Genomic DNA, 26,461 nt, shown 5'->3' on the forward strand with positions numbered 1-26,461 from the left:
TTATTCGTTTTATAGATTTTATTTATTTCGAAATTTTATTTTTTTTAGTATAAAATATATTTGACAATATCACAATTGTACAGTAATTAATAATTGTTTTTTTTTCTTTCTACAATATATTTATGTATTTAAAAATGGTGTTGCTAATTTAATTTACAATCACTTAATTATTTATGTCTTTCTTTCTTATAAAAGTTACTTTGTTTTTAACAAGTATTATTGTGTTGATTTAGCATAGAAAATAATCTTAAATAAATTATAAAAATAATTTAACCTAAAATAAAATGTATTATAATATTAATTATTTATATATTTAGTACACAAACTAAATACATAATAAAAATACAAGTTTTCCTCTAATTGGAACAGAGAACAAACACGAAAAGCTATTTCAAACAATATCACCACTGGCACCATAATTCAAGCCATTACGGTGACCCTGTTGATGATGATCTATATGATGATCCTGTTCCATTTGTTCTTTTAAGATTTCCAATTCTCGTATGCCAGACACAGTCACCTCATATTTGTGGGTCATCAGTGAGCGGTAGAAGTGTATGGCGAAAGCTAGGAATATAATTAAGACGGGTATAAGTACAATACATGCTGACCATGCCGCAGGCTGACTCAAATCATAGAATTTCACCCAACACAGTATGGCTATTTCGAGCAGGAAGAGTATGAGACCCAGCAGTGTTGAGAAGGCCCAAGCAGTTTCTATGTACCAATGCAGACGCTCATGCGGTGATTCATGTACCAACGAGATGCTGTGCAAATTGCAGACAGTCTCAATATTCGGCAGTATGCAGGTACTGATCATCAGAGCCAACATATGAACGGCCACCAAGAGTGTGGTACAGATGGCAAAGGCAACTAACATACCGGGTGGTACTTTTGTATCATTGTTTAATTGGACTTCTACCATGGCCACCTGAAAGTGATAATGCAATTGTAGAAAAAAGAAAGAAAAAAAAATAATAACATTACTTAGATGAATGAAAAGTATCAAGTTATTTTTAAATGATCTCTGAAATATATTATATTTGACATTTTTATTTATTTATTTGTGTATTCTTTTTAATTTTGTGTGCAATGGTGTTTTTTTTTTGGCAATGGTTGAGGATATTTCTTTAAGAAATTATTTAGCATGGTATTTTAGTACATCTGAACTTATTTTTTTTAATAATATACAGTGAGTGTCTATACAATGGAAACTTTTTTTAAAACTATTAATTTCAGTTTTCAAAAACATGAACATTTACCAAATATTTCTAAGATAAAGTCGCGTAAAAGTCTTTAAACGAGTATTTTCTGTCGACACAATATTTTACAACGACTCATACAAAAATTATAAATAGTTACGATTAAAGAAATTAAAAAAGTGAACATCAACAATGGGAAGAAGCAATTTGAAAGAGTAATGACAGAACTTAGAGATGCAATTGCAAATAATTTTAAACATGTTCAGCCCAATTATGAAAAAAAATTCCTCGGGAGTTTTTTCCCTTTTCGTTTTTTTAACATAGAATTTGAATAGGAAAAATGAGAAAAGGGAAAAAAAAACTCCCGGGGAATTATTTTCATAATTGGGCTGGTTATAGTGACACTTTTTCAATCAATTCAAAAATGTTGCCATTAGAGGAGTTATCTATTGTAAACAAAATAAAATAAATATTGTTTCACACGCCTATTTTCGAGTAATCAGTTCACAACCATATCTGAGGAGACACAGAACAAAAGGTACTTTTTCGAATTTTTTTACAAATTGATATTTTGGTATTTTTATATTTGGGTTGAAATCTTATAGAAAAAATACATTTCCCAAAATTTTTAAATTTTAAAAAAGTACCTTTTGTTTTGCGGCTCCTCAGATTTATCTATATATTAATAATATGACCTATAAGTATGGACTGACTATGTTTCAATTCCTGGAAAAATTTATACAAATAATCACCCCTATCGCGAATCAACATTTCACATGAAATATGTTCCCTTTTCCTTTTTTCGTTCATCAACTTTGTTCATGTGAAAAAAATTCCCCTTGTTGTGAAATTTTTAGATGGAATTTTGTAAACAATAAACAGCTGTTACGAACAAAATCAACTATTGTGAATGTAAAGTACATCATGATATTCCCGATAGCAATTTTCCCTTCGAGGGAAATGAATATTTCATGGGAACAAAATTTCACATGTTATTGCCGATAGGGGTGAATAATCTAGATTACTGTATTGGCTGTATAATTTAAAAATGCGGGATTCACAACAGATGGGGTATCTTTTGAATGCTACTTTTGTCTTTAATAAAATTTGAATTTTGTCCTCCAAAACGTCACATGCGGGAGTTTTGTTTTATTTCTTTAACTTGCAAAAGGTGTGTAAACAATAAAATTTTTTTTGCTTCGAAAATGTCGAATTTTGTGCCAACAAAGCGTCATATTCGGGAAGTTTTGCTTTACTTATTTAATTTGGAAAAAAGTGCAGCAATGTGTTCCATTGGTTTCAAATTGCGAAGTGGCGATTTAGACACGGAAGACAAAGATCGTCCAGGCGAGCCAAAAAAGTTTGAAGACAAAGAATTGGAGGCATTACTCCATGGAGATTGTTGTCAAACTCAACAAGATTTTGCAAAATCATTCAAGCAGCAATTTCAAATCGTTTGTGAGCAGCAGAATTTATCCAAAAGCAGGGAAATTGGGTACCATACAAATTGAAGCCGATAGTCTTTGCAAGACAAATCAACACCAAAACCAAATATTCATGGTGCTCAGGTAATGCTCTGTAATTGGTAAGATCAAAAGGTCATATCTATTATTTGCTGCTGAAATCTGGCCAGACCATCGCAGGGACCTGCACCGAACGCAACTGATTCGTTTGAAGCGATTATTGACCGATATATGAAACCGTAATATTTCATCATGGCAACGCTCGGCCACATTTTTCAATACCTGTTAAAAACTATTCAGAAAGAAGTGGTTGGAAAGTTTTGCCTCACCCGCCTTATAATAATCCAGATCTTGCCCCGTCCGACTACTATTTGTTTCGATCGATCAGAACGCTCTCTCTAGGATACGCTTCAATTCAGAATAGAGTATCCGAAATTGGCTTGATTCGTTCTTGGCAACAACCCAGAATATATAAAAGGAATTAAGCCTATGAATTAATTCATTAACGCAATGGTCAATAGAAACAATTTAATTTCGAAGCTTTGACAATACAGCACTCCAGTTTTGAAATACATTTTATTTCCATGGTTTTAAAGTTGGACGATAATTTTTGATTTGCTATGTTAACATCATTATAATTTATAATATCCTTGTATTTACTTCTCTATTACGGATTCAATTTACAAAGCTGAAATTAACAAAAAGTGTTCGGCCTATAATTAGTCATAGCTGCCATATAAGAATCACACCCGAACATCACTTTAAGGAGCATAAATCTCTTAAAAATGTTGGTATCCAAATAAAATTCTATACAAATAAGTTTTAGCTATCGTTCCATAATTAGTCATAGCTCCCATTTTAAAAGAAAACTGTAAATAATGTACTCGGTTTAGGGTATCATATGATTGGGCGTGACCGACTATATTTTCTTACTTGTTTATTATGGGTTATTAATATTTATCATCTCAGGAGAAAGAATCAGTTGAGTTTTTGATTGTTTTTGCTTTTCAATCTATAAAAGATGTAGATATCCCAGATTTGATTCAATTGAGTCAAACTTCTTTCGCCTTCAAGAGCAACCACTGCAACCACTAGTACGTGTATTTAACATAATTAAACAAATTAGAAATATCCACTTTCAATTAGCATTACACATTATTGAAATGTTTTTTTTTTTGTTTAAAATGTTTAAAATTTCAAAAGAATTTTCTTGTTGCATTAACATTTTTGGCAAATTTCATTTCTATAAATACGAAAAAAATCAATTTTTCTTAAATTACATTATTGATGTGAATGTAAATAGTCATTCGATGGTTTTTTCTCTCTCACTAACCTTGAACTATTATGTACCAGAAATGTACTTTAGTACCTTATTCATCATTATTAATATGTATTGTATTCGTATAGATAGTCATTAAATTTATTCATTCATCTATTTATTACATGTTTTACATGAATCCACTTAAATCCACTTGTATTGACATATATATTTGTTTGTCTTTAGCCGATATTTATAGCACAGCACACATTTTTATTTTTCATACATTTTTACATACATACATATAGATATGTATGAAATTTATCATTTTATATTCGAATTATAATGTTGGGATTTTAATTGTATTTGCTTTTGCATTATTTCGTTAACATGCTTTTGTTTTGTCAAAAATTTACATTTAGTACACAATTCGTTAATTTCCTCGTGATTAAAATCGTTTTTTTTTTGTGTTCTTCTGTATTTCGATTTCCTGTGTCGTTTTTCTTAAACATTTGATGATATTGTTTTTATTCGATTTTTACTTGGTGTTCAAATTTGTATTTTATGTGATTTTGTATGAAATATACCCAGCAAAACATTTTTTTGCAACAGGTTGTATTTGTGGGAAATACAGGCCGTTACGGGTTAAATATATAGTTTCGGGTTTTTATCAGACTAGCCACACATTTATTTCGGAATGGTTTCAATTCCGTAGTTATTATTACGATCAGTTTTGTCTTATTAGGTGTATGAATCCATGAATATTGTTGTCAAATTCAACAAGAGCTTGAACAATCATTGAGAGCTACTAAAGCAATTTCCAAAAAAAACCATACGAATGCTGCTTGAACGCTATAAAAGAAAATCATTTTTGCACCGAATCATTACATGCATTTATTTATTTTAAAATCCAAAAGATAAATATGATTTTTCTTAAATTTCTTCTGACATTGGTCATAAGGAGTGAGATCGAAAACACCTTAACACACATTTTTCCTTAAAACTTTTAACCCAAGTATTATTTGATTTATCGTTTTTTATCAAGTTAGCTTTGAAAAGTATGTCAGTTATTTTGTTTAATGTCAATTATGTTAATCTGAGTGACGAGAAAAAAGTGCGTACTAAAATTATTGAATATTTTCAACAAAACCCAACTTGGTCCTACAAAAAGTTGGCCAAACAATCAAAGGTCTGCCGTCAAATTGGAAGGAATGAAGGTAGAAGGAATGATCCAATAAATAGAAAGCATTTTCAAAAGAGCTTCCAAATTTAAATTTCAAATTTAAAAAAACAAGTAAGAGAGCTATATTCGGCTGTGCCGAATCTTATATACCCTTCACCAAATTATACTTCAAACTAAAATTTTTAAATATTTTTAGGTAAAAAAAATTAATTTTTTTTCCAGTTGTTTTTTTTAATTTTTTGGAAAAAACATTTTTTTTCATAGGTTGTTTTTTTAAGTTTTTGGAAAAAATAATTTTTTTGTTTTTTTAAATTTTTTTTATTATTTAGCAAAAAAAAAAATTCGGGTTAAAAAGTATGTTTTCCGATTTTGACCTATATACGCCGTTGCAAAGATCTTTGAAATATCTATCATTAGATATCAATATTGTCTATATTAATGACTTAGTAATCAAGATATACATGGTGGCCACCAATTTAAGTCAAATACTTGAATTTTTTTCATCAACTGAATTTTAAGTGCGATAGAGCCAAAATAAAAGGACCTCTAAGGGTATGAAATTTATTATTAATCTTTATAGTTTCTGAAAAATGTTTGGAAAAATCGGTAAAACATATATGGACAAATATATGTGGAAATACGTTGACCCACCTCAGCGAACATCCGCTGTTAATAACATGATATGAGCGAAACTAATGGATCTAAAAATACGAAATTTGGTCCGAATATTTTATAATAATAAAAATATAATGATATAAATGTGAGAAAATATGTTTATTTAAAAAAAAATGTTTGGTCAAGTTGTAGAAAAATTTTATGTGTTCGTGGTGAATATGTATGAACTGACAAAGTCGAATAAAACACTCTTGTGTGTTAAAACAGTCCTCATGCATACATATTTGTGGAAATATTTGAAAAAATAATTGACAATCACGTGGAATTTAGCAAACAATTTTTGTCTTAAATTCCTGGCCACCACTTAAGGTCAGAAATCGAGGTTGTCCTGGTTTTTTCCTTATATCTCAGCCATTTGTGGACCGATTTTGTCGATTTTAAATAGCAACCGAGCCGGAAGAATTCCGGAAAAATTTGATTTCAACAGACAGACAGACGGATATGGATTAATCGACTCCGTTATCTATACGGATCCAGAATATATATACTTTATAGGGTCGGAAAATTATATTGTGGAAATTACAAACTTATATATACCCTTCTCACGAAGGTGAAGGGTATAAAAATATACCTGCTGCATAATGGGTGAGAAAACGTACGTATGGACAATTTTTCGCAGCTTCCGGGTCAATATTTTTATATTGCTAATGCTCGAGGGAATGTTGTAGAATAGTTTAGGACCCAAAAGCAGAAAATTTTCCCAAAATGTTCTTGGTATGACAAGCAATATACAGTTGCGGCAAAAGAAGCCAAACATTTGTTGCAAAGGGCTCTATAAATTCATCACTATTGATTAGAACTATAAAAGTAATATTTTTTGTAAGTTCTAATCAAATAAAAAAAATCAAAACTTCACATTGATCTATTCTTTCAATTATTTCTTATTTGAGATTAGATGAGTTGAATAAGAGCAAATAACGTACAATTACTCTATTTTTCATTTAACAAGTTTGCTGGTTTATAAAATTGTTTAAAACGTCATTTTGATATGAAATTTGACAATAACTTGTTAATCATTGGATGAAATGTATGTCTAAAAATACAATACAATTTTAAAAACATACAGAAACACTAAAAATACATTAATTTTGTAATCGTTAAAAAGATCTTTATTATAATTTACTCATCCATTTAAAATTTCGGTGATCGGTTTAATTGAGTTTACGCTTTAACAACAGACTAACCAAATATTTAACTATGAGTTTAAAAGCAAACATAAATAAACTAAATTAACAATAATGTAGCAATGTTAATTGTTTATTATTTATTGCCAATATTGTATATATTAGACATATTTTACTGACGAAAGAGGCTGAACAAATCTAATTAATGAGCACTGTTCCTCCGGTTCAAAATTAAAATTCGTTTAATTCTTACCGAACCTATTTCAATATTTAAATTTTTCACCTTACTTCACAAGCGTAAACATGTATTTTCACTTAAATTACAGTATAATATAAATAAAGTACTCACCATTGCAAAACCAGACAATAGGGCTGATGTCTTGCTAGATGCTTTCAGTTTGGCACGACTTAACTGTAGTTTACGCCACGACAAGTAGCTGGGCGAATGTAGATCCTCACCAGATTGCGACATACTGCTGCTGTTCTGACGACGAGGCTGGAAACGAGAAAATTGTGTAAATGAACGTAAAGTATTAAAGGGATTTGGATGCGGTATATGCGGAAGCTGTGTGTTTAGCAAAGAAGCAGGCGGCGGGGTGCCTACCAAACTCGATAAAGGTGCTGTAATCGAGGATAATGTTGGTGCAGCCGTATAACGTTTCGAATTCAGATAACGTGAACTGCCAAAATTCTTTTGCGACAATAAACCAGAACCCTGTTGAGGGTTATTGAAACGCAAGGGTCGACACGAATCGCAAAGTTTAAATTCATGCGAATGAATCGAAGAGTTGGAGGGAGGCGGCTGCTGTTGATGTTGCAAATGATTCAGATGATGTTGGTGGTGATGCTGTTGATTATTGTCCAGGAAATTTAATAGAGATGTTTGTGAAAGCGGAGGCGTCGATAGAGAACGGGAATAGTGTTGCTGTTGATTATTTTGTACTGGATTTACTGTTCGAGAAGGTGATAGTGATTGTCTCGATGAGGCAGGCAAAATTGCGGCTGTTAGTGTTGATGTAGACCCTGTTCTGGCTGTTAAGGGCACTGTTGCGTCGTCACTAATTATAGGTTCTTCTTCGTTTGTGTGTTCATCTTCCGTAGATGGTGCTGCAAGACAATCGAGTACATTCTGATTTAAAAGTAGACTATTTTCGCTGAGATTTAGTTGTGATGATGAATACCTCAGATTTGCAAACATTTTGCCACCAACATTAATATCTCGATTTAATGGTAATGAAACCGATGCTGACGATGGTGTGGACGACGACGAGAGCGCTGATGCTTTTACAAAATCGTCTGCTTGATAGTACAGTGCTTGCTCTCGTTGTTGTTTTTGTTGGTTTTGATTAATGTTATGATGATTATGATTCTTTTCTCGCCGTGGTCTACGTGGTTCCCTCAGAGGCGGTGGCAAGGGTGTTGGTACTGTTGCTTTCTGTTGCAGTTGGCTTTGGTGAATTTGTTGTAGATTTATAGGCAACATTGCGTTTTTATTAAAAAGTTTTTGTGAAAATATTTCTAATTTCTTTTATGTTTTTTTTTTGTGTTAAAACTACACACACTCTCACTGTGATCTATTAATGAGAATGTTGAAATTTCATAAGATGTTTTTTCGTTATTTCTTTCAACAAACAAAAATTTAAAGGTTCGTAGTTTTTTTTTTGTATTTATTTGTGGTTGTTTATAAAATAGTGTTGCATGAGGGAAAACATTATTAGGTACAGCTGTGATCACAAAAATAGTGGGGTTTTTTTAGAGAGGAATTCAGAGGAATTTAGATATTTTGAAAAAGTTCTGAATAATTTTATTTTAAATTTTTATGAAATTTAAGCACAGTAATCGATTATGTTTATTATGAAACAGTTTTTTTAAAAAACATACGAGCCAGATTTATACCCTATATATTGATGTATCAATCATGTTTGTAAGTTGATTGGGGGCTTCGGAAAGTTGATTTCAACAGACAGACATGGCTATATCGACTTCGCTATCTATAACAATCCAGATGTAATGTTAATGTTACCACTAATGGTGAAGGGTATAAAAAAGAAGAAAAATTATCAATGCTTTAACTATATAATGAAGCTATCATTATGACCACAACTGTATGCATAAATACAGAAACGGACGACAATGTACGAGTACATATCTACATATTTGTAAGTATATATGTATATTACTTTTTGTTTTTAATAAATTAATTTGATTTCATTATATTTCTTTGTAGAACTTATGTTTTTCTTGAGGTTTTTGCTTAATGTTTTATATTATTTTTATACCAACCATCAAATAAAATGGGGGTATATTGATTTTGTCATCCCGTTTGTAACACAACAATATATATATTTGTCGCAGACCATATTAGTATATATAGTCTGGGTGCTCATAAGATTCTAACACGATCTAGTAATGTCCGTCTGTCTGTTGAAAACATGATAGGCTGAAATACTCTCTGTTGATATGGTTTGTTTGGTATTGAAAATTGGCAATATCGGTCCATGATTTCACCTAGCCCCCATGCAAATGTCTCCCGGCAATACTACTAAATATGTTGATTATGCGGCAATTTTGAGCAAATTTAGCACTCTGAAATTATGCTGTAAAGTATGGCGAAAATCGGGCAGCATTTGTCCCTAGACCCCATACTAGGCCCCCCTAGTATGGAACATCATAATAATTAATATTGTGATGAAATTGAATCTAAATCCTTATACCAACTTGTGTGAGGATCGGTCCATAATTGACTCTGACCCCCATATAACTCCTACATATATCAGAAAAATAATAAAATTATCAATAAATAATTTAAATATAATGATATAAACATAAAGTCATTTAAAGTCATCTATCAAATTCTGTACATTTCGCACCATAACTGATTTCAGTCTCTATAGAAGGCCAGAACTAAAGTATATATATTCTGGATTGTTATAGATAGCGGAATCGATATAATCATGTCCGTCTGTATGTGAAAATCAACTCTCCGTAGCCCCCAAATAACTTACAAACATGATTGATACATCAATATATCGGGAATTCTCCCGGCTCTATTGCTAGCCAGAAAATCGGCACATAGATGGCTCAGATATAAGGAAAAAAGCGGGACAATCTCGATTTTTGATCTATATCTGGATAACTAAGTCATTAATATAGACAACATAGATATCTAATGATAGATATTTCAAAGTCCAATCCAATGATCTAAATAAGGCTATTATAGTAAGTTCGACCTACAATGGGTAAAAATCGGGAAAAATATTTTTTAACCCGAATATTTTTCACCAAAAAAATTTGTTTGTCATAAATTGTTCTTCACTAAAACATTAACAAAAAAACTAAAAAATAAAAAAATTTTGAATTTTTTTTTTTAAATTAAAAAAAAAAATTTAATTTTGTTTACCTAATTTTTAATTTAAAGTATAATTTGGTGAAGGGTATATAAGATTCGGCACAGCCGAATACAGCTCTATAGCTGTCATAAATTGTTCTTCACTAAAAAATTAACAAAAAAACTAAAAATTAAAAAAAAAAATTGGAATTTTTTTTTAAAAAATTAAAAAAAAAAATTAATTTTGTTTACCTAATTTTTATTTTAAAGTATAATTTGGTGAAGTGTATATAAGATTCGGCATAGCTCTCTTACTTGTTTTTCAAAATATTTTTTTTGTGGTTCTAGTCTGCACAGAGAAGAAGAGGTTGTTGGAGGTATTAGTTTTTTTTCTTTGCAAATGGGAGGAATGTTTTTCTATTTGCTTTATTTTTTATTTGTATAAAATAAAAAATAAATAAAAATCATTTATTTTATGCACATATTTTATTTTTTACAATTTTATTTTCTTTTATTATTGTTGTTGGTTTGAATTTGGCTAAACACATGTTAGGGTTGGCTCTTTGCTTTTCTATTTGATATTTTGTTGGTTTTTGGGGTTTTTATGATTTTTATTAAATTAATCATGAATATAAAAAAAACACATCATTGTGGTATGTTTTTTTTTCATTTTATTTTATTTAAGTCTTCAATCATTTAAAATGAGGACGGTTTTGTTTCTGTTACGGCATTTTATTATTCTTGATATACATTATTGCTATTACAAAATTTTAAGAATCACATATTTAATTCATTAATTTGTTTGGTATAAACCTTGAATTTTAAAATCGAAATCTTGAGATCATAAATTAGACTGGGTAGCACATCATGGCTTTCGGGACTTTTTTTTAAACTAATAATAAATAATTTGTGTGGGCTATTTAAAGTGAAGGAATGTTAGTTAAACAAAAAAGAGCCTTAAGTTATGCTTCATATTTTGATATATAAGTATTAATTTACTTCTATTTAACCTTCGCTTTACCAATACCCACCCGGGTGACCACATCGATTTTATTGGTTTAATATTTTTTTTAATTTTGTTTCGATTTAAATGAAATTTGTACTTACTGAACAAATTCTAGAGTTCTATAGAATTTAATAGAACCATTTTAAACTTTTTATAAGGTTTTTCCAATTTTTTAAAATTTCGTTCGTCGCATATATTTATAGAAGTGTAGTGTCACCCGGGTGGGTATTGGTAAACCATGTACATAAAAAACCTTTGGTAAAGCGAAGGTTAATAAAACAAATAATAATTTCTGCTTAAGAAAGTGTTAACACAATTGGTCTGTTTAACAATATATTAATTTCCCAGGAAAATCTTTAGATCTTTTTCTACAATAACCATTTCAAATTCTATAATGGATGCCTTGGAACTATTCTGTGGAACAATATTGTGATTCTAAATTATTTTATAGCGTGAAAATTTCAAAACAAAAATCAAGGTATATTTGCTCTCTAAAACTTCTGTAGAAGTAGACCGAGGGTGACAATTTCGAACAAAAATCGTTGATTACAGAACTGGTTTCAGAACCATCCAAATAATGTGTGATAGCTCCATAAAGCTTTTCTATGTGACAAATTTCAAACAAAACTTATTGGTCTCAACGCAACGAAACTAATACATATTTTCATTTACTAATATTCAATAATATTATATTTTTTCTGTTATAAGTGGGATTTGATCCTGGAACACTCTTGGTACAATGCTACGGCATCAACGTTTGACCTTTGACAAATATTCTTTAGTTAATACCGAATTTCAAAATCGCTCAAAAAAGGGTTGTGACGATTGCCATTTTTTTTCCAAAGACATGTCTACAAGATCAAGAGATCCAATAAAAGATGGATTTTTAAATATTTTCATTAAACTAATCAGTAGTTGAATGTCTGCCGATTTCAATATAAATCTAATAAAAGCGTGCTTATCCAAAGGTTTAAAAGAATTATTTCTCAATTCCTAATTCAAAAGAATTATTTCTTAATTCTTTTTTAAATTAAATATAATATTTTAGCAATCGAGTAAAGCAGTGGTCGGCATGAAGAATCATTAATTTTCATTTAATGATGCAATTGTTCTTCAACTCAAATCTATTACAAATACATTTTGTAAGTGATTAAAAACTAAACAAATTCAATGAAGAACAAATACTTTCAATCAATTTGGAATAGATTTCAATTAACATAAATGTTATTGCCTGTTATTATTTATTTGCAAATAAAATATCTAAATTTGTACTGCATATTTTAGGGAGCTTTTTATTACAGTTGACTGGACACAAAAAAAAAATCGAGTTTTACCCGGATTTTTTGAATTTTTTTTCTTTACAAACCATTTCATTTTTATATATATAGATTAATTAAAGATGCCTGAATTTAATTAATTCAGGAATGAATAGCTAATATTTTTTAATTCTGAATTAAGATCAATTTTTAAAATTTACTGTAGTTCCCTGGCAGCTGGCAGTGTATGATAAATTGTATGAGAAACTTAAGATTTGGTAAAATCTCCCCTTTCCAATCATTAACATAAATATTTATCAAGAGTTCCTTTTGGCTTTTGTAGGTCATTCGGTGCAAATGTTGTGCGACAAAAATGTTTACTTCTTAGTAAACATTTTCTATGTTAAACGGTTCAAACTTTGTATTTTAAACTAAATTACTCTAAACCAGAAAGTAATTCCGCTATTAGATGATTAATAAAAGAAGAACAAGTATGTGATGAAAATCGATAATTTTCAAAACGATCATTTTGGAAAGGTGTGATAAATTTAGATAGAATTTTCAATCCAAATCTAGACAAATAGTAAATAATTTAACAGAGTTTAGCAAGAAATGTGTTACAAATTAATTCAAAAGTATGAAACGATCGATTTGGAAAATTATGATGAATTTGCGCATGAGACAAATAGTAGGTATTTAGCAAGAAATGTGTTACAAATTAATTCACAAGTATCAAAATTAATGTTTGAACAATGCACAAAAAGAAAATAATAAATACAGTGGTAGCCAATCGTTTGTACACAACATGGTTTCTATTATTTTTAAAGAAATTATGAGGATTGTTGTAGATTTTTTATTAGCGCGATTTAACTACATCATAATTCATGAATTTTGAAATTAAATTTTAAGCTATTTCACTGTATCATTAATTTATGGAGAAAAACTTAAATTTTGGAGAGACTTTCGTTTGTACGTACTTTATTTTTAGGCTGCGGAGATTCATCGTCTACCTCTCATCAAGTTTTGTAACTAAAACCTCTTAAAATTATTAGAGGTATTTCAGAACAATTTTTTATTCAAATAAAACAAATCCGAAGCTTTAAATCTTATAAGAAACATGACCTTACGTGGATCAATAACGGTAGGTTGGTTTGAATCGTGTTAATAATAATTTTAATAGTCAGGATTATCAATGTTAAATTGTTTTTATTCATAAATATTTCTTTTTATATCCACCACCAAAACGATGGGGATATATTGATACAAAATTTGGTATTGAAAACATGCAAAACCTTATAAAAACAAGTAAGAAAGTATGGTCTGTCAAGCCCGACCATATAATACCCTAAGTAAAAGAGCAAAAACATTTTTCTTTTAAAATTTCAATAATTTATATTTTTGAGTGATTTTCGGAAGTGGGCCTTATATGGGAGCTATGACCAATTATGGACCGATCACCATGCAATTAGGTCGTGTGATTTATGTCTATATTAAAGGTAACTATGTTGAATTTTGTGTGTATACCAAAATTTTTAAGCGATTTATACACGTTAAAGTGATTTTCGGAAGCGGGTCTATATGGGAGCTATGACTAATTATGGACCGATCGTAACAAAATTTGGTGACATTAATTTTGTATATACATATAAAACTTATTTGGAGCGGAATTTGTGGAGATACATCTATAAATTAAACATTTATGACCGATAAAGTCCAATTTCGGAAGGACATTTGTATGGGGGCTAGGTGAAATAATGAACCGATTTCAGCCAGTTTCAATAGGCTTCGTGCTTGGGCCCAAAAAAATAATATGTACCAAATTTGATCGAAATATCTTCAAAATTGCGACCTGTACTCTGCGCACAAGGTTTATATGGACCGCCAGCCGAACAGCCAGCCAGCCAGACGGACGGACGGACATCGTGTAATCGACAGAAAGTGATTCTAAGTCGATCGGTATACTTTAAGGTGGGTGTTAAACTAATATTTTTGGGCGTTACAAACATATGCACAAACGCATTGGTGGTGTAGGGTATAATAAAAGTTTTTCTACAAAATGTACAAAAATCATTGTCAATCTTATAATATAACACTCTTACTTGTTATCACTAATTTCATTAATGATATCTGACCTTATTCAGAGTTGAGACATGATATCTTAGGAACCTGAGAAGATCTACGAACTTTAAAAAAAATGTATATGAAATTGCTTGTTTTCATTACTGTGTTCATACTTGGGTTTTTATCCCGAGAATTTAACAATCCTGAGACTTAGAGCCAGTTTTTGACTTCGTATTTAAATATGAATTATATTTAAGTTCTATTTAAATGCGAAAATGAGTTTCTCAGTGCTTTTTTAAATGATACTTAAATGGCCGACGTTGGTCATTTAAATTCTATTTAAGTTTCATAAACTACCATATGTTTTTGACAGCTGACTTTTGTTGATTGGTTTTTTTTCACTCTATTGTAGTAAAAAAAAAACAAACAACAGCGTCTTGCTTAAAAAAGCGTCTTGCAAAAACTACAATTCCGATGCGGGGCAATTGGAGCTTCTTTTGTGCATTTTCCTACCAATAATTTTATTATTTAATAAACTTTTATTTCTTATTGGGCAAAATGTATCAATTTTTGTTTTGGTTGAACAGCTGTTTTAAGCAAAACTATCGATAAATTTTTGATATTTAGTAGTGCTACCATACTTTTATCTTATTTAAATAAGACAAATTATGTAGCACTGAAAAACTCAAACTGTATTTAAATACAACTTAATTTTAAGTTAAAATTAACTAAATACGTATTTAAATAACAAGTCAAAAACTGGGCATTAGAGCCAGTTTTTGACTTCGTATTTAAATATGAATTATATTTAAGTTCTATTTAAATACGAAAATGAGTTTCTCAGTGCTTTTTTAAATGATACTTAAATGGCCAACGTTGGCCATTTAAATTCTATTTAAGTTTCATAAACTACCATATGTTTTTGACAGCTGACTTTTGTTGTTTGGTTTTTTTTTCACTCTATTGTAGTAAAAAAAAAAACAAACAACAGCGTCTTGCTAAAAAAAGCGTCTTGCAAAAACTACAATTCCGATGCGGGGCAATTGGAGCTTCTTTTGTGCATTTTCCTACCAATAATTTTATTGTTTAATAAACTTTTATTTCTTATTGGGCAAAATGTATCAATTTTTGTTTTGGTTGAACAGCTGTTTTAAGCAAAACTATCGATAAATTTTTGATATTTAGTAGTGCTACCATACTTTTATCTTATTTAAATAAGACAAATTATGTAGCACTGAAAAACTCAAACTGTATTTAAATACAACTTAATTTTAAGTTAAAATTAACTAAATACGTATTTAAATAACAAGTCAAAAACTGGGCATTACAGTTTTTTATTAGTTATTTGCGGGATTTAGAATAGATGGCGTAACTTTTGTGGTTTTTGATTTATTTTAAAAAAGTGCCAATGAAGTACTTCGATTGCTCACCGATGCTTATGGTGAATGTGTTCCATCGGTTTCAACATGCGAGAGATGGATTGTTCGGTTCAGAAGTGGTGATTTTGTCACGGAAGACAAGACAGGCCAGCCAAAAAAGTTTGAAGACCGAGAATTGGATGCACTACGCCATGAAAATTGTTGTAAAACTCAACAAGAAATCATTGGGAGCTACTCAACTCAAACAGCAATTTCATCCAAAAGCAGGAAAATTGGGTTGAGAGACCTAGAAAGATGATTCTGCATGTCTATAATGCTGCTTGAACGCTATAAAAGAAAATGATTTTTGAACCGAATCATTACTTGCGATGAACAATGAATTCATTACGATAACCCGAAGCGTAAGTGATCGTATGTGAAGCCCGGCCAACCAGACGAATCGAAACCAAAGCCAAATATCCATGGCGCTAAGGTAATTCTCCGTATTTGGTGGGACCAAAAGATTTATATCTATTATGAGCTGCTGAAATCTGATCATCACAGGAAAACTGTACCGAACGCAACTGATTCGTTTAAAGCGAGCATTGGCCAAAAAACACCCAGAATATTCGGCCAGACATTAAACGTAATATTCCATCATGACAGCTAAATATTTGAAAAAATGCCGCATTATTAAGTCATACAGCCAATATTTTTGTTATTTTAAGTCTACATAATTATGTAAATACGACTACAAAAACAAATAATATTTTACGTGCGTACAAAGGAGTGTCTACCACTGTACATCACATGTTTTTTTTTTTTTTTTTTCAAATCGTATCTTTTTCAAAATAAATTTCCATCACATACCCAAACTAACATAAAATTTAGTGTTTTATATTTGGGAACTTAAAACTGGAAAAGTATGATAAACTGAACTTTGTTGTCGTCTATTTAACTTTTTTTTTTGGATAGAAACCACAAAACACTCATTTAGTACATAAATCAATCAGACAATGACAAAATTAGACCAATAGTTTACTATCAAACTATTACTATACTTTTGTTCTAACTTTATGATCATCACTGTACAAAACTACTAACCAATTATAATTATTATTCATTTTTGTAAAAACCACTTAGCAAAATTAAACCACTTTTTATTTCGTTATTTATGTAAATTAAATTACATATATTTTAAATCCATAAGCATTTGTCACCGAAAGTTTGTCTCTTAATTAAATTATTGTAATTTTTTTATTGTGATAATAATATTATTTTTGTAAATTAAACATAAATCTTTTACACTTTTCAAAACTATTACTCATGAAATCAAAAAAATGCATTTCTTATTTCTTTTGTTTATTTTAATTTAAACACACAAATTATTAGAATTTTATTTTTGTTTATACATATTTTTATTATTTTATTAAAATTGTTGTTCTTAGCACTCTTTTGTTTTGTTTGATAGGAAAATATTCGAATTGCAAACGTTGATGCAAATAGTTTAAGAAGACGGAACGTTGTGGCGACTAGAGGTAGTAATAGTGTTGTGAAGGTGGTCGGTCAATTGACTGACTGACTTGGCTGGGCTCTTGTTGTGGTGATGTAAATGAAGGTGATGGCCATTGTTGATGATGATATTAAAGATATTATAATTACAATTTAATTAGCATTTTTCTGTTTTCAGAAATAGACAAAAAAAAATCATTCACGACAGCAATAATTATCAAATAAAATTAATTACAATTTGTTACAAATTTGTTTATTCTATTCTTTTTTATATTTTCATTTGTTCATTTTATTGCTCTTCTTTGTACGAAATTTGAATGGCAATTGAAAATCAATCAAAAAACCAATAACCGTTTAAAAATTTAAGGAAGTAATCACAATAAAAACAAAATTTTAAAACCGAATTCCCGTAACAAGTATCAATCAAATATTGATAAATTTCGTAGTCGTTTCACTACAACCGTTTCTGTTTGGGGGATGTTGTAGACTGTTGGGTCATGCGGTAGCAACTGATTTTGAGACGCGTTTTTAATACCGATACTTCGTTTTCGTAGTAGTACGTTAAAAAAAATAATAATACTTATATTGTTGTTTGGGTTGATTTGACAGCCGATGTCGTCATTATATCGTTAGGCAACATTAAAAGAGAGCATAAGTGTGTGAAAATAGAGAGCAAGCATGCGAAAAAAAGCGAGTAAAAACAAAACAAATTTAATTAGAATAGAAAAAAGACGCAAGGAGAACTATTACTACACACTAGCTAACTGTGAAAACAAAACACTATATTAACAACCAACTACTCTAAATAGAAAACAAAAATTTATTCAAAATTATATACAATATATAATTTTAATATAGAGCAGCAAACAAACTAAAAATAAAAGATTGTACACGAAAAAGTTTTCATTTGTTTGAAAATAAAGTTGAAATATCGGCTAAATGTATTAACAAATTAAAAGTATTAGATTTAGGAAAACTGATATACAGCTGGATATCTGAAAGTCTTTTTCAGCTCTTTGAAAATGCTTGTGACTTATTCGCATAGACCTGTGATTTAAGAAAACCCCACAAGAAGAAGAAGTCAAACGAGTTCACATCACACGATCTCGTTGTAGATCATGACCATGCCCTCAAATCGCTAGTAGATTATGTCCAATGTGGCATAAGCTGTGTGGCACGTTGTGCCGTCTTTTTAAAACCACTTGTCGTTGTTGTCCATATCATACAATTCAGTCGAATATTTGTTAGCATGCTGACGAATCCCATGTGGATTGGTATCGTCTCTAATTCGACAATTTTGTTTGTTGATGTTACCCATTCATCCAGTAATGGGCCTCACCGTAAAATGGGCTAAGCGCGGGGAACTTTGCCCGAACAGTACATCCATTTTGATAAAACAAATTTTATCATTTGGTCGTGTTGTCGAACGCTATATTCGTCCATGGTGATTTGGCAAAACAAACTGAATAAGTGACAGCCAATTCGCCGATGTTGCTTCAGCAATATTGCCGCTATCGACTGTCAAAGTTCGGAATATTTCTTTACCATTCTATGAATTGCTCAAGTAACACATAATTATTTCACTTTAACAATAGTTTTTCACTAGGCTGTCAAATTTTGGAAGATAACAAATTCTCAATATCGTACATTTTGAGTAAGTTTTATTGGTTTAAAACGTTTTTTGTGTAAAATACATGTTTGACATTTTTGGCAATTATTTCTTTTCAAATATGTTCATGTCGTGTGAACGGACCTTAAGCAAAACATTCCGAAACTCTAATTTTAAATGCATTTCAAGTTGAGTTGATCTCAATAGAAGTGGTTCACGGATCACATTCACCAAATACTGAATTGTTATTTATAAGATCGAGACAGGTGCAAACCTCTCTATACCTTCACTAATGAAAAACTTCGAAGCTAAGTTTGTACTAAGTATGTAAAATAAATTGCGTGTTTTGGGACACCTAAAAAACATTCGTTAGATGTGGAAAAAGTGGTTCAAAAATTGTATGAAACGCATGCAGAAAAAGTGCTGTTAATGAAGAGTGCAGACAATTTTATTAAAAATTTTAATCGAAAATAACCTCAATGAACCTTTAGCAGATTAAGAAAGATAATATTTCTACGATTTTTTGGAAATTTTAAGAATTTTATTGATTAATGTATTTTTTTTAAATATTCAGAGCATTTAAAAGAATAAGTTGTATTTTGGAGTAAGTGGAAATTAAAAGTAAAGCAAAAAATATTGAATCTGAAATAGGTAATCGATCGATCCGTCCAGAAGTAATATACGTAACAAGGATGTTTAGGGAATTTCATATAGTACTTTTGATTGATACTGTTCTAGAAGACTTCCTGGACGATCCGTCATATAAAGTCGCCCAAATTTGAAAACAACATTAAAAGTTTTCTAAAAAAGTTTATTTGAAAAACCCGTCTTCAACATTCTATGTATGTATCTAGTATTTATATTTGGCAACCTGTTTTTATAAAGTTGGCGAATTTCTAAACAAACGATTCGTGAACAAACCAATACAATGTTTAAAGAAAATTTAATTTTTGTAAATCACAGAGATTTGTTTATTTTTGCATATATTTTTTATGTCAAAATTTCAAATGTTCAAAGAATTTGGTTTGAAAATTGTAAAATTCTTTTATTGCCAGTTTCTTTATTTCATGCATAAAGAAATACACATAGAGCGGAAACTAGAAAAAAAAACTCAAAAGAAATGAATTATTCCAAAAAATACTACCTACGAGTGTTGTTTTAGTTTTCACATAGCTTTTTTTACTAATATATTCTTACCACTTAGGATTTTGACAACTGAGTTAGGTCTTTGGCAGGCGACTTTCCGATCTATACGTATTTATCTACGATTCCATGCGAGTATTTTGAGTGAATATTTAAAGAGTATTTTGTTTTTGTTATAATAAAAAACACATGTAAAATTTTCACTTAAAGTACTCGCATGGAATAGCTTATTCAATTCGTCGTTACGGCAATGAATTAAATGAGTTAAAAGTTTTATAAAAACAAATGGAGATAGTTCTCAAAACTATCTCCACATACATATTTGATTTGAGTTCATTCCTTAGCCCATTTCTACCTTTTCCATTCAATTATTCACACCTTATAAAATTTTCTGAGCTCTTTGGAAATCTATACTAAAATTTGTATGCATATACATAAAGTGGTTGACAAAACAATGGAAACTTTTCCAAATATTTCATTAGTAGCCTAAAATCTGAAATAATTTTTTAAAAAATTTTAACATTTTTGTAGGATTTTACTTGTATACTTTTATTAACTTAATTTAACAAAAAACAAAGGACATAATTAATTAAATTCTAAAAATAAGAAAACAAAATTAAAAGATTTCTTTATTACGGCATTGACAAAACAATGGAAACTTAGGTATTATTTTAACAAATATGGTCTAAACTTTTCAATAACTCAATATTTTGTATATCCCTTATTTTTAATAACTGCTACACATCGACGATGCATTTAACCAATTAAAGAGTCAATGGTCTCCTTTGAAATATTTTGCCATTCCCTTATAACCTCCTCCGATAATCTTCCTTCCTGGTGTAATTTTGGGTCCTTATTTTACGATTTACAATTTACGATTTACAATTTTCGATGGGATTGAGATCTGGCGATTGGGCAGGCCACTTCAAAACACGTACCTCGTTGCATTGTAACCACTCGGTTACAACCCTAGAGGTGTGTTTCGGGTCGTTGTCGTGTTGGAATCTCCAAACTAGGGGCATATTTTTCTCAGCGTATGGATACATAACATCGTTTAATATGGTTCTGTATCCTATACCTGTCATGGTATCTTTTATAATATGAATTGGGCCCATACCTTGCCCTGAAAAACATCCCCATACCATAATATTGCCACCGCCAAACTTTACAGTCTTATTTGTGTACTTTGGATCTAATCTTTTTCCCTTTGGTCGTCTTACAAATGTTCTCCCATCACTGCCTCTTAAATTGTATTTGGATTGGCAAATTGTAGACGAGCAGAACGGTTCTTTTTAGAAATGAGTGTTTTTTCACAGGACGATATCAACCAAAACCAGCCTCATTTGCCCTGCGACTAATTGTTTGGGTACTTATTTCTAATTTTAGGCTATTAACAACTTCTCGAGGAGTTATTTTTGGGAATTTCTTGAACTCTCTCGCTATTAAATTATCTTGTCTAGGAGTAGTCTTACGAGGTCTTCCACCTAAATGTTGAGTTTTTACAGAACCGGTCTCAGGAAATTTCTTTATCATTTTTGAAACTGCTGATTTATTTATTGAATATTTGTCACAGATACTTTTTTGTTTTAAACCAGCTTTAAAATCGTTAATTATTTTATTTTTTAAGTCTTCACAAATCTTAACTTTAGCCATTTTCGTTAACTTTGAATGCGAAAAACTTAGAAAAAGAAATTGTGAAAAATTACCAGAATTTAAAAATAAAATAACTGTAAACAGGATGCTTTTTACATTGTTCTTTTTAAATATTATTTTCGTTTTACACTTCTTTCTTGCAGAAGTTTAAAAGTTTCCATTGTTTTGTCAGTAGCGAAATAGTGAATATTTTTAATTTTGTTCCCTTTTTTCAGAATATAATTAATTATGTTGTTTGTTTTTCAGTTAATTTATATAAATAAAACTATACAAGTAAAATACTAAAAAAAAAATTTATTTTAAAAAAATATTTTAAATTTTGGGCTACATGTAGAATATTTGGAAAAGTTTCCATTGTTTTGACAAGCACTGTATGTATCTAATACTTTCATAAATTCTGGTACATTGTTTTTTCGCGATTAAATCCAACTTTTTAAAAGATTTTAGCTCGTTAATGTGGTTTCGGAAGCGGACCTTATATGGGAGCTATGATTAATTATGGACCGATCATCATAGAGTTAGGTGATACCACTTCCGTATATATGAAACTTATTTGGAGCGAAATTTGTGTAGATATAAATATAAATTATACATTTATGGCCGTAAAGTCCTATTTCGGGAGGAATAATGGACCGATTTCATACAATTTCTTGTCATTTTTCGGTTCAAGTGCCAAAATTTGATTAAAATATCTTTAAAATTGCGACCTGTACTTTGCGCACAAGGTTTTCATTGAAGCAAGACGGGCATCGTTTATTCGACTCATAAAGTGATTCTCAGTCGATCTGTATATTTTAAGATGGGTATTTGACTAATATTATACTAACAAACATCAGCACAAACGCATACTAATTATATGAGAGATTGCCATAGAATTAAAATTATCTATATATAAAAATGAAATGGTCCATGTATGTAATGCCATCACGTGAGAACGGCTGGAACGATTTGGCTGATTTTTTTTTATTCGATTCGAAATTTTCAGGAGATGGTTTGTAAAGAAAAAAATTAAAAAATTCCGGGTAAAACTCGGAAATTATTTTTTTTTGTGAGTCCAGTCAACTGTAATAAAAAAGCTCCCTAAAGTATGCAATACAAATTTAGATATTTTATTTGCAAATGAATAAGAACAGGCTGGTGTGAGTGGGTTGGAGAAACTTGAAGAACTAACATTAGTAAATGCTACCGAGCGAAATTTTCAAGGTTGGCAACCGATATCTATTAAATTCTGTTTAAAATGAGCAACCGATACCAAAATATATTTCTTAACGGGATGATTCCCTAAGGTAAAATATTTTTTTTTATCAAAATTTATTTGCAATCTATTTAACAAAAATAAGTTTTCGTGCACAGTCTATCATAATAACCGAAATCGAACAGACATATGGCTTGGAAAGACAGACAAAAGTTCAATCAATCATTTGACGGTTAATTGAACAAATGAACTCCATGAAAAATAAAAAAAAATGTAAACCAATCATCGACATTATGAACATGTCCAAATAAGTCACACGACACTAAAAAGTGATAAAAATGAATTATTTAAAATATACGCCAAGTGACGAAATAATAGACAAGAAAAAACGGCTAAATTAAACAGATGATTCGTATAAAGAAGAGGTATTTAACGCAAAGTGTTTAATTGAAAATGTATTCGCTTGTAATAAATGTTGACTTTTTTTAAAAAAAAAACTTTGAATAGTAAATTTATTAATTAATTTAATTGACTTTTACATTGTCACCAAGTGTATAGAGAGAGAATCATTAATAAAGGGCACCAAGACCTTTAAGTGTTGGGATCAACATGTTTAGCAACATCATGGTCATAAATATAAAACAGTAAATTCAATTGAATTTGCAGAAAAACAATAACAACTTTTTAAAAATGTTTCTTTCCCACTCACAAATTCAATAATTTCAATAATAAGATTAAGATAAATTACACAGTGTAAATGTTTTAAAATGACAAATAGATTTAATACTTTTGTACGAGTACAGTGAACAAAAAAATAATTTTGAAAATTTAATCTTGCTGGCAAATTTTAAAAATTCATTTATATATAAGGTGCGTGTCAAAATGATAAGGTCACAAATAGTTTTGATTGGTACTATTAGCTACCATACTTGCTGCTCAAACGTTGTTCAGATTAGAATCCTTTTCTCTCGTTTGATTACTGTCATTTATTCCCACTTAATTATTGGACATTATAGTGTAAACAAACAATTTTTTTTCCTTCCAAAATGTCGAATTTTGTACCAACAAAGCGTCTTATGCGGGAAGTTTTGCTTTACTTCTTTAGTTTGAAAAAAACTGCCGCTGAAGCCCACCGATTGCTCGCCAAAGCTTATGGTGAATTTGTTTTAAAGGTTTCAACGTACAAGAGATGGTTTGTTCGGTTCAGAAGTGGTGATTTTGACACGGATTACATATATCGCTCAGGCCTGCCAAAAAAGGTTGAAGACCACGAATTGGAGGCATTACTCCATGAAGATTGTTGTCAAACTCAACTCAAAGAGCTTGAACAATCAAATGACGCTACTCAAGCAGCAATTTCAAAACGTTTGCGAGCAGCAGGATTCATGCAACAGCAGCAAAATTAAGTACCATACGAATCGAAGCAGATAGACCTTGAAATACGGTTTTTTATATGTCCGAAATGCTGCTTAAACGCTATAAAATAAAATCCGTTTTGCACCATTTGGATCATTACTTGCGTTAAAAATTGGATCCATTACAATAATCCGAATCGGAAGAGATCGTTTGTGAAGCCTGGCCAACCAGCCGAATCTATACCAAATATCAATGGCGTTAAGATAATGGTGGGAGCAAAAGGTTCCTATCTATTATTAGTTGCTGAAATCTGAACAGACCATCTCAGAGAACCTTTACCGAACGCAACTGATGCGTTTGAAGCGAGCGTTGGCCGAAATACGCCCAGAATATGCGGCCAGACTTGATACAGTAATATTCCATCATGACAATGCTCGGCCACATCTTGTAATACCTGCGTAAAAGTATTTATAGTCCAGACCGTGCCCCGTCCGACTACTATTTGATTCGATCGATAGAGAACGCTCTCTCTGGGATACGCTTCACTTTGGAACAGAGTATCCGATATTGGCTTGATTCGTTCTTGGCCTTAAAATTATCTAATATGTTCGAAGTTATAAGGATTTAGTCAAGCTCTATTAAGACCAATCGCAGTCTTAAGAAAATTTTTTGTAAAATAATATTTTTCATATTTGTATGATGAGTTTTTTCAGTGTTACATTACAATTGTTTACATACATACATTGTATGTACATCCGGAAACCCAAGTGATATATACAACAGCAGTTAAAATAATGCTTAAAATAACAAAATTTCTCATGCATTTGAAAGGTAATAACACAAAATTTAAATTGAAAAAAAAATATCAAATTTACTATAGGTATGTATTTGATATTTTCCAAATTCATTCATTTAGAACTTCACATTTTGTTTATGTAAAAATCTATAACTAATAGAAAAATATTCTCAATCTCCAATGCATTCACACAATTAAATTTCAATTGCGTTCCAATTAAAAATATATTCTGTATTTATTATTATTTTATAAAGAAAATACAAAATGAATTGACACGTGTAGTGTCCGTACCAGTTACTTAATGGTTAGGAAAAGTAAACTTTGCTGCCGCAAAATGCAAATTGTATAACCAACTTCAAAAGGCCTGAGATCTGGATGATGACACATGACACCCGACTTTTACATTTGAATTTCTCAACATTCTACTGTAAAAACTCAATCAATCGCTCCCTCTCTACTCAACACAAATTGAATTAATTGATTTTGAAGTGTTATATTATTTTAACATTTGTTGAAGCAGAAAGTTAAAGTGCTTGTTAACACATCTCATTGAGAAAATTTTATTGATATTACTTGAGTAGCAAAGAAAACAACTGTCTCTAGATAGTTGCGTCTCTAGATAGTGGACTAATTACGATTGGGTTGAATTGATTCGGTAGTATTGTTTACATTGGAGCTTGAATATAAGTAATTTTGCTAATACAAATAATGAATTAGTTGCATATTTAAATAGATATTTCATCATATTTTCTTTAAACGAGTTTAAAGTATTTTTCACACTTTATATACAAATACCCAGCAAAAAATGCGAAGTTTAATACAAATTTGAGAAATGCCTTTAATTGAAATTTTTCAACTTTAATTATCTTACAATACAATAGTACATTCAAATACAGGTTTGAGAACAATTTGAAAATAACGTTTTAATTAAAATGTGAAATTCTATTTAGTCGTTTTTTAATTTTCCTATGGAGTAAAAAGTATTTATGAAAAACTTATGTATGTGACATAATTACATGTAATTTTAAGTCAGTGACTTTTGTATTTACGATTTGTAATTGATAATCTCCAATTACTCTGTTCACCAAACTTAAAGAGCACTTTTTATCATCAAATCATCTTCTGGCTTAACGGGTATGTAAACAAGCAGAATTGTCGTTTTTGGAGAAAGCTCAATCCTTATGAGACTACTACATTATATCCCGAAAAAATCAATGTTTGGTGCGTCATCGGCCCATTTGATATTTAATCCGAAAGCGGTGCCAACATTACCGTGAATGGTG

At 30.3% G+C, this 26,461-nt stretch overlaps 1 protein-coding gene across 2 annotated transcripts in view; it reads right to left on the reverse strand.

Moving 5' to 3' along the window:
• Orai (orai) overlaps positions 1–26,461 on the reverse strand; it is a 35,046-nt gene continuing 8,585 nt past the window's right edge. Inside the window, exons 2-3 of one of the 2 annotated variants that reach the window (XM_065510512.1) lie at positions 7,255–7,401; positions 1–931 (exon numbers count right to left, since the gene is read on the reverse strand). In XM_065510512.1, coding sequence (XP_065366584.1) covers positions 392–931; positions 7,255–7,401 — 687 coding nt within the window. In that variant the 3' untranslated portion in view covers positions 1–391. Of the gene's footprint in view, positions 932–7,254; positions 8,404–26,461 lie in introns of those variants that run through there. The other variant, XM_065510511.1, reaches the window with a different exon arrangement.

The sequence above is a fragment of the Calliphora vicina genome, chromosome 5, assembly GCF_958450345.1.
Source record: "Calliphora vicina chromosome 5, idCalVici1.1, whole genome shotgun sequence".
Taxonomy (NCBI): domain Eukaryota; kingdom Metazoa; phylum Arthropoda; class Insecta; order Diptera; family Calliphoridae; genus Calliphora; species Calliphora vicina.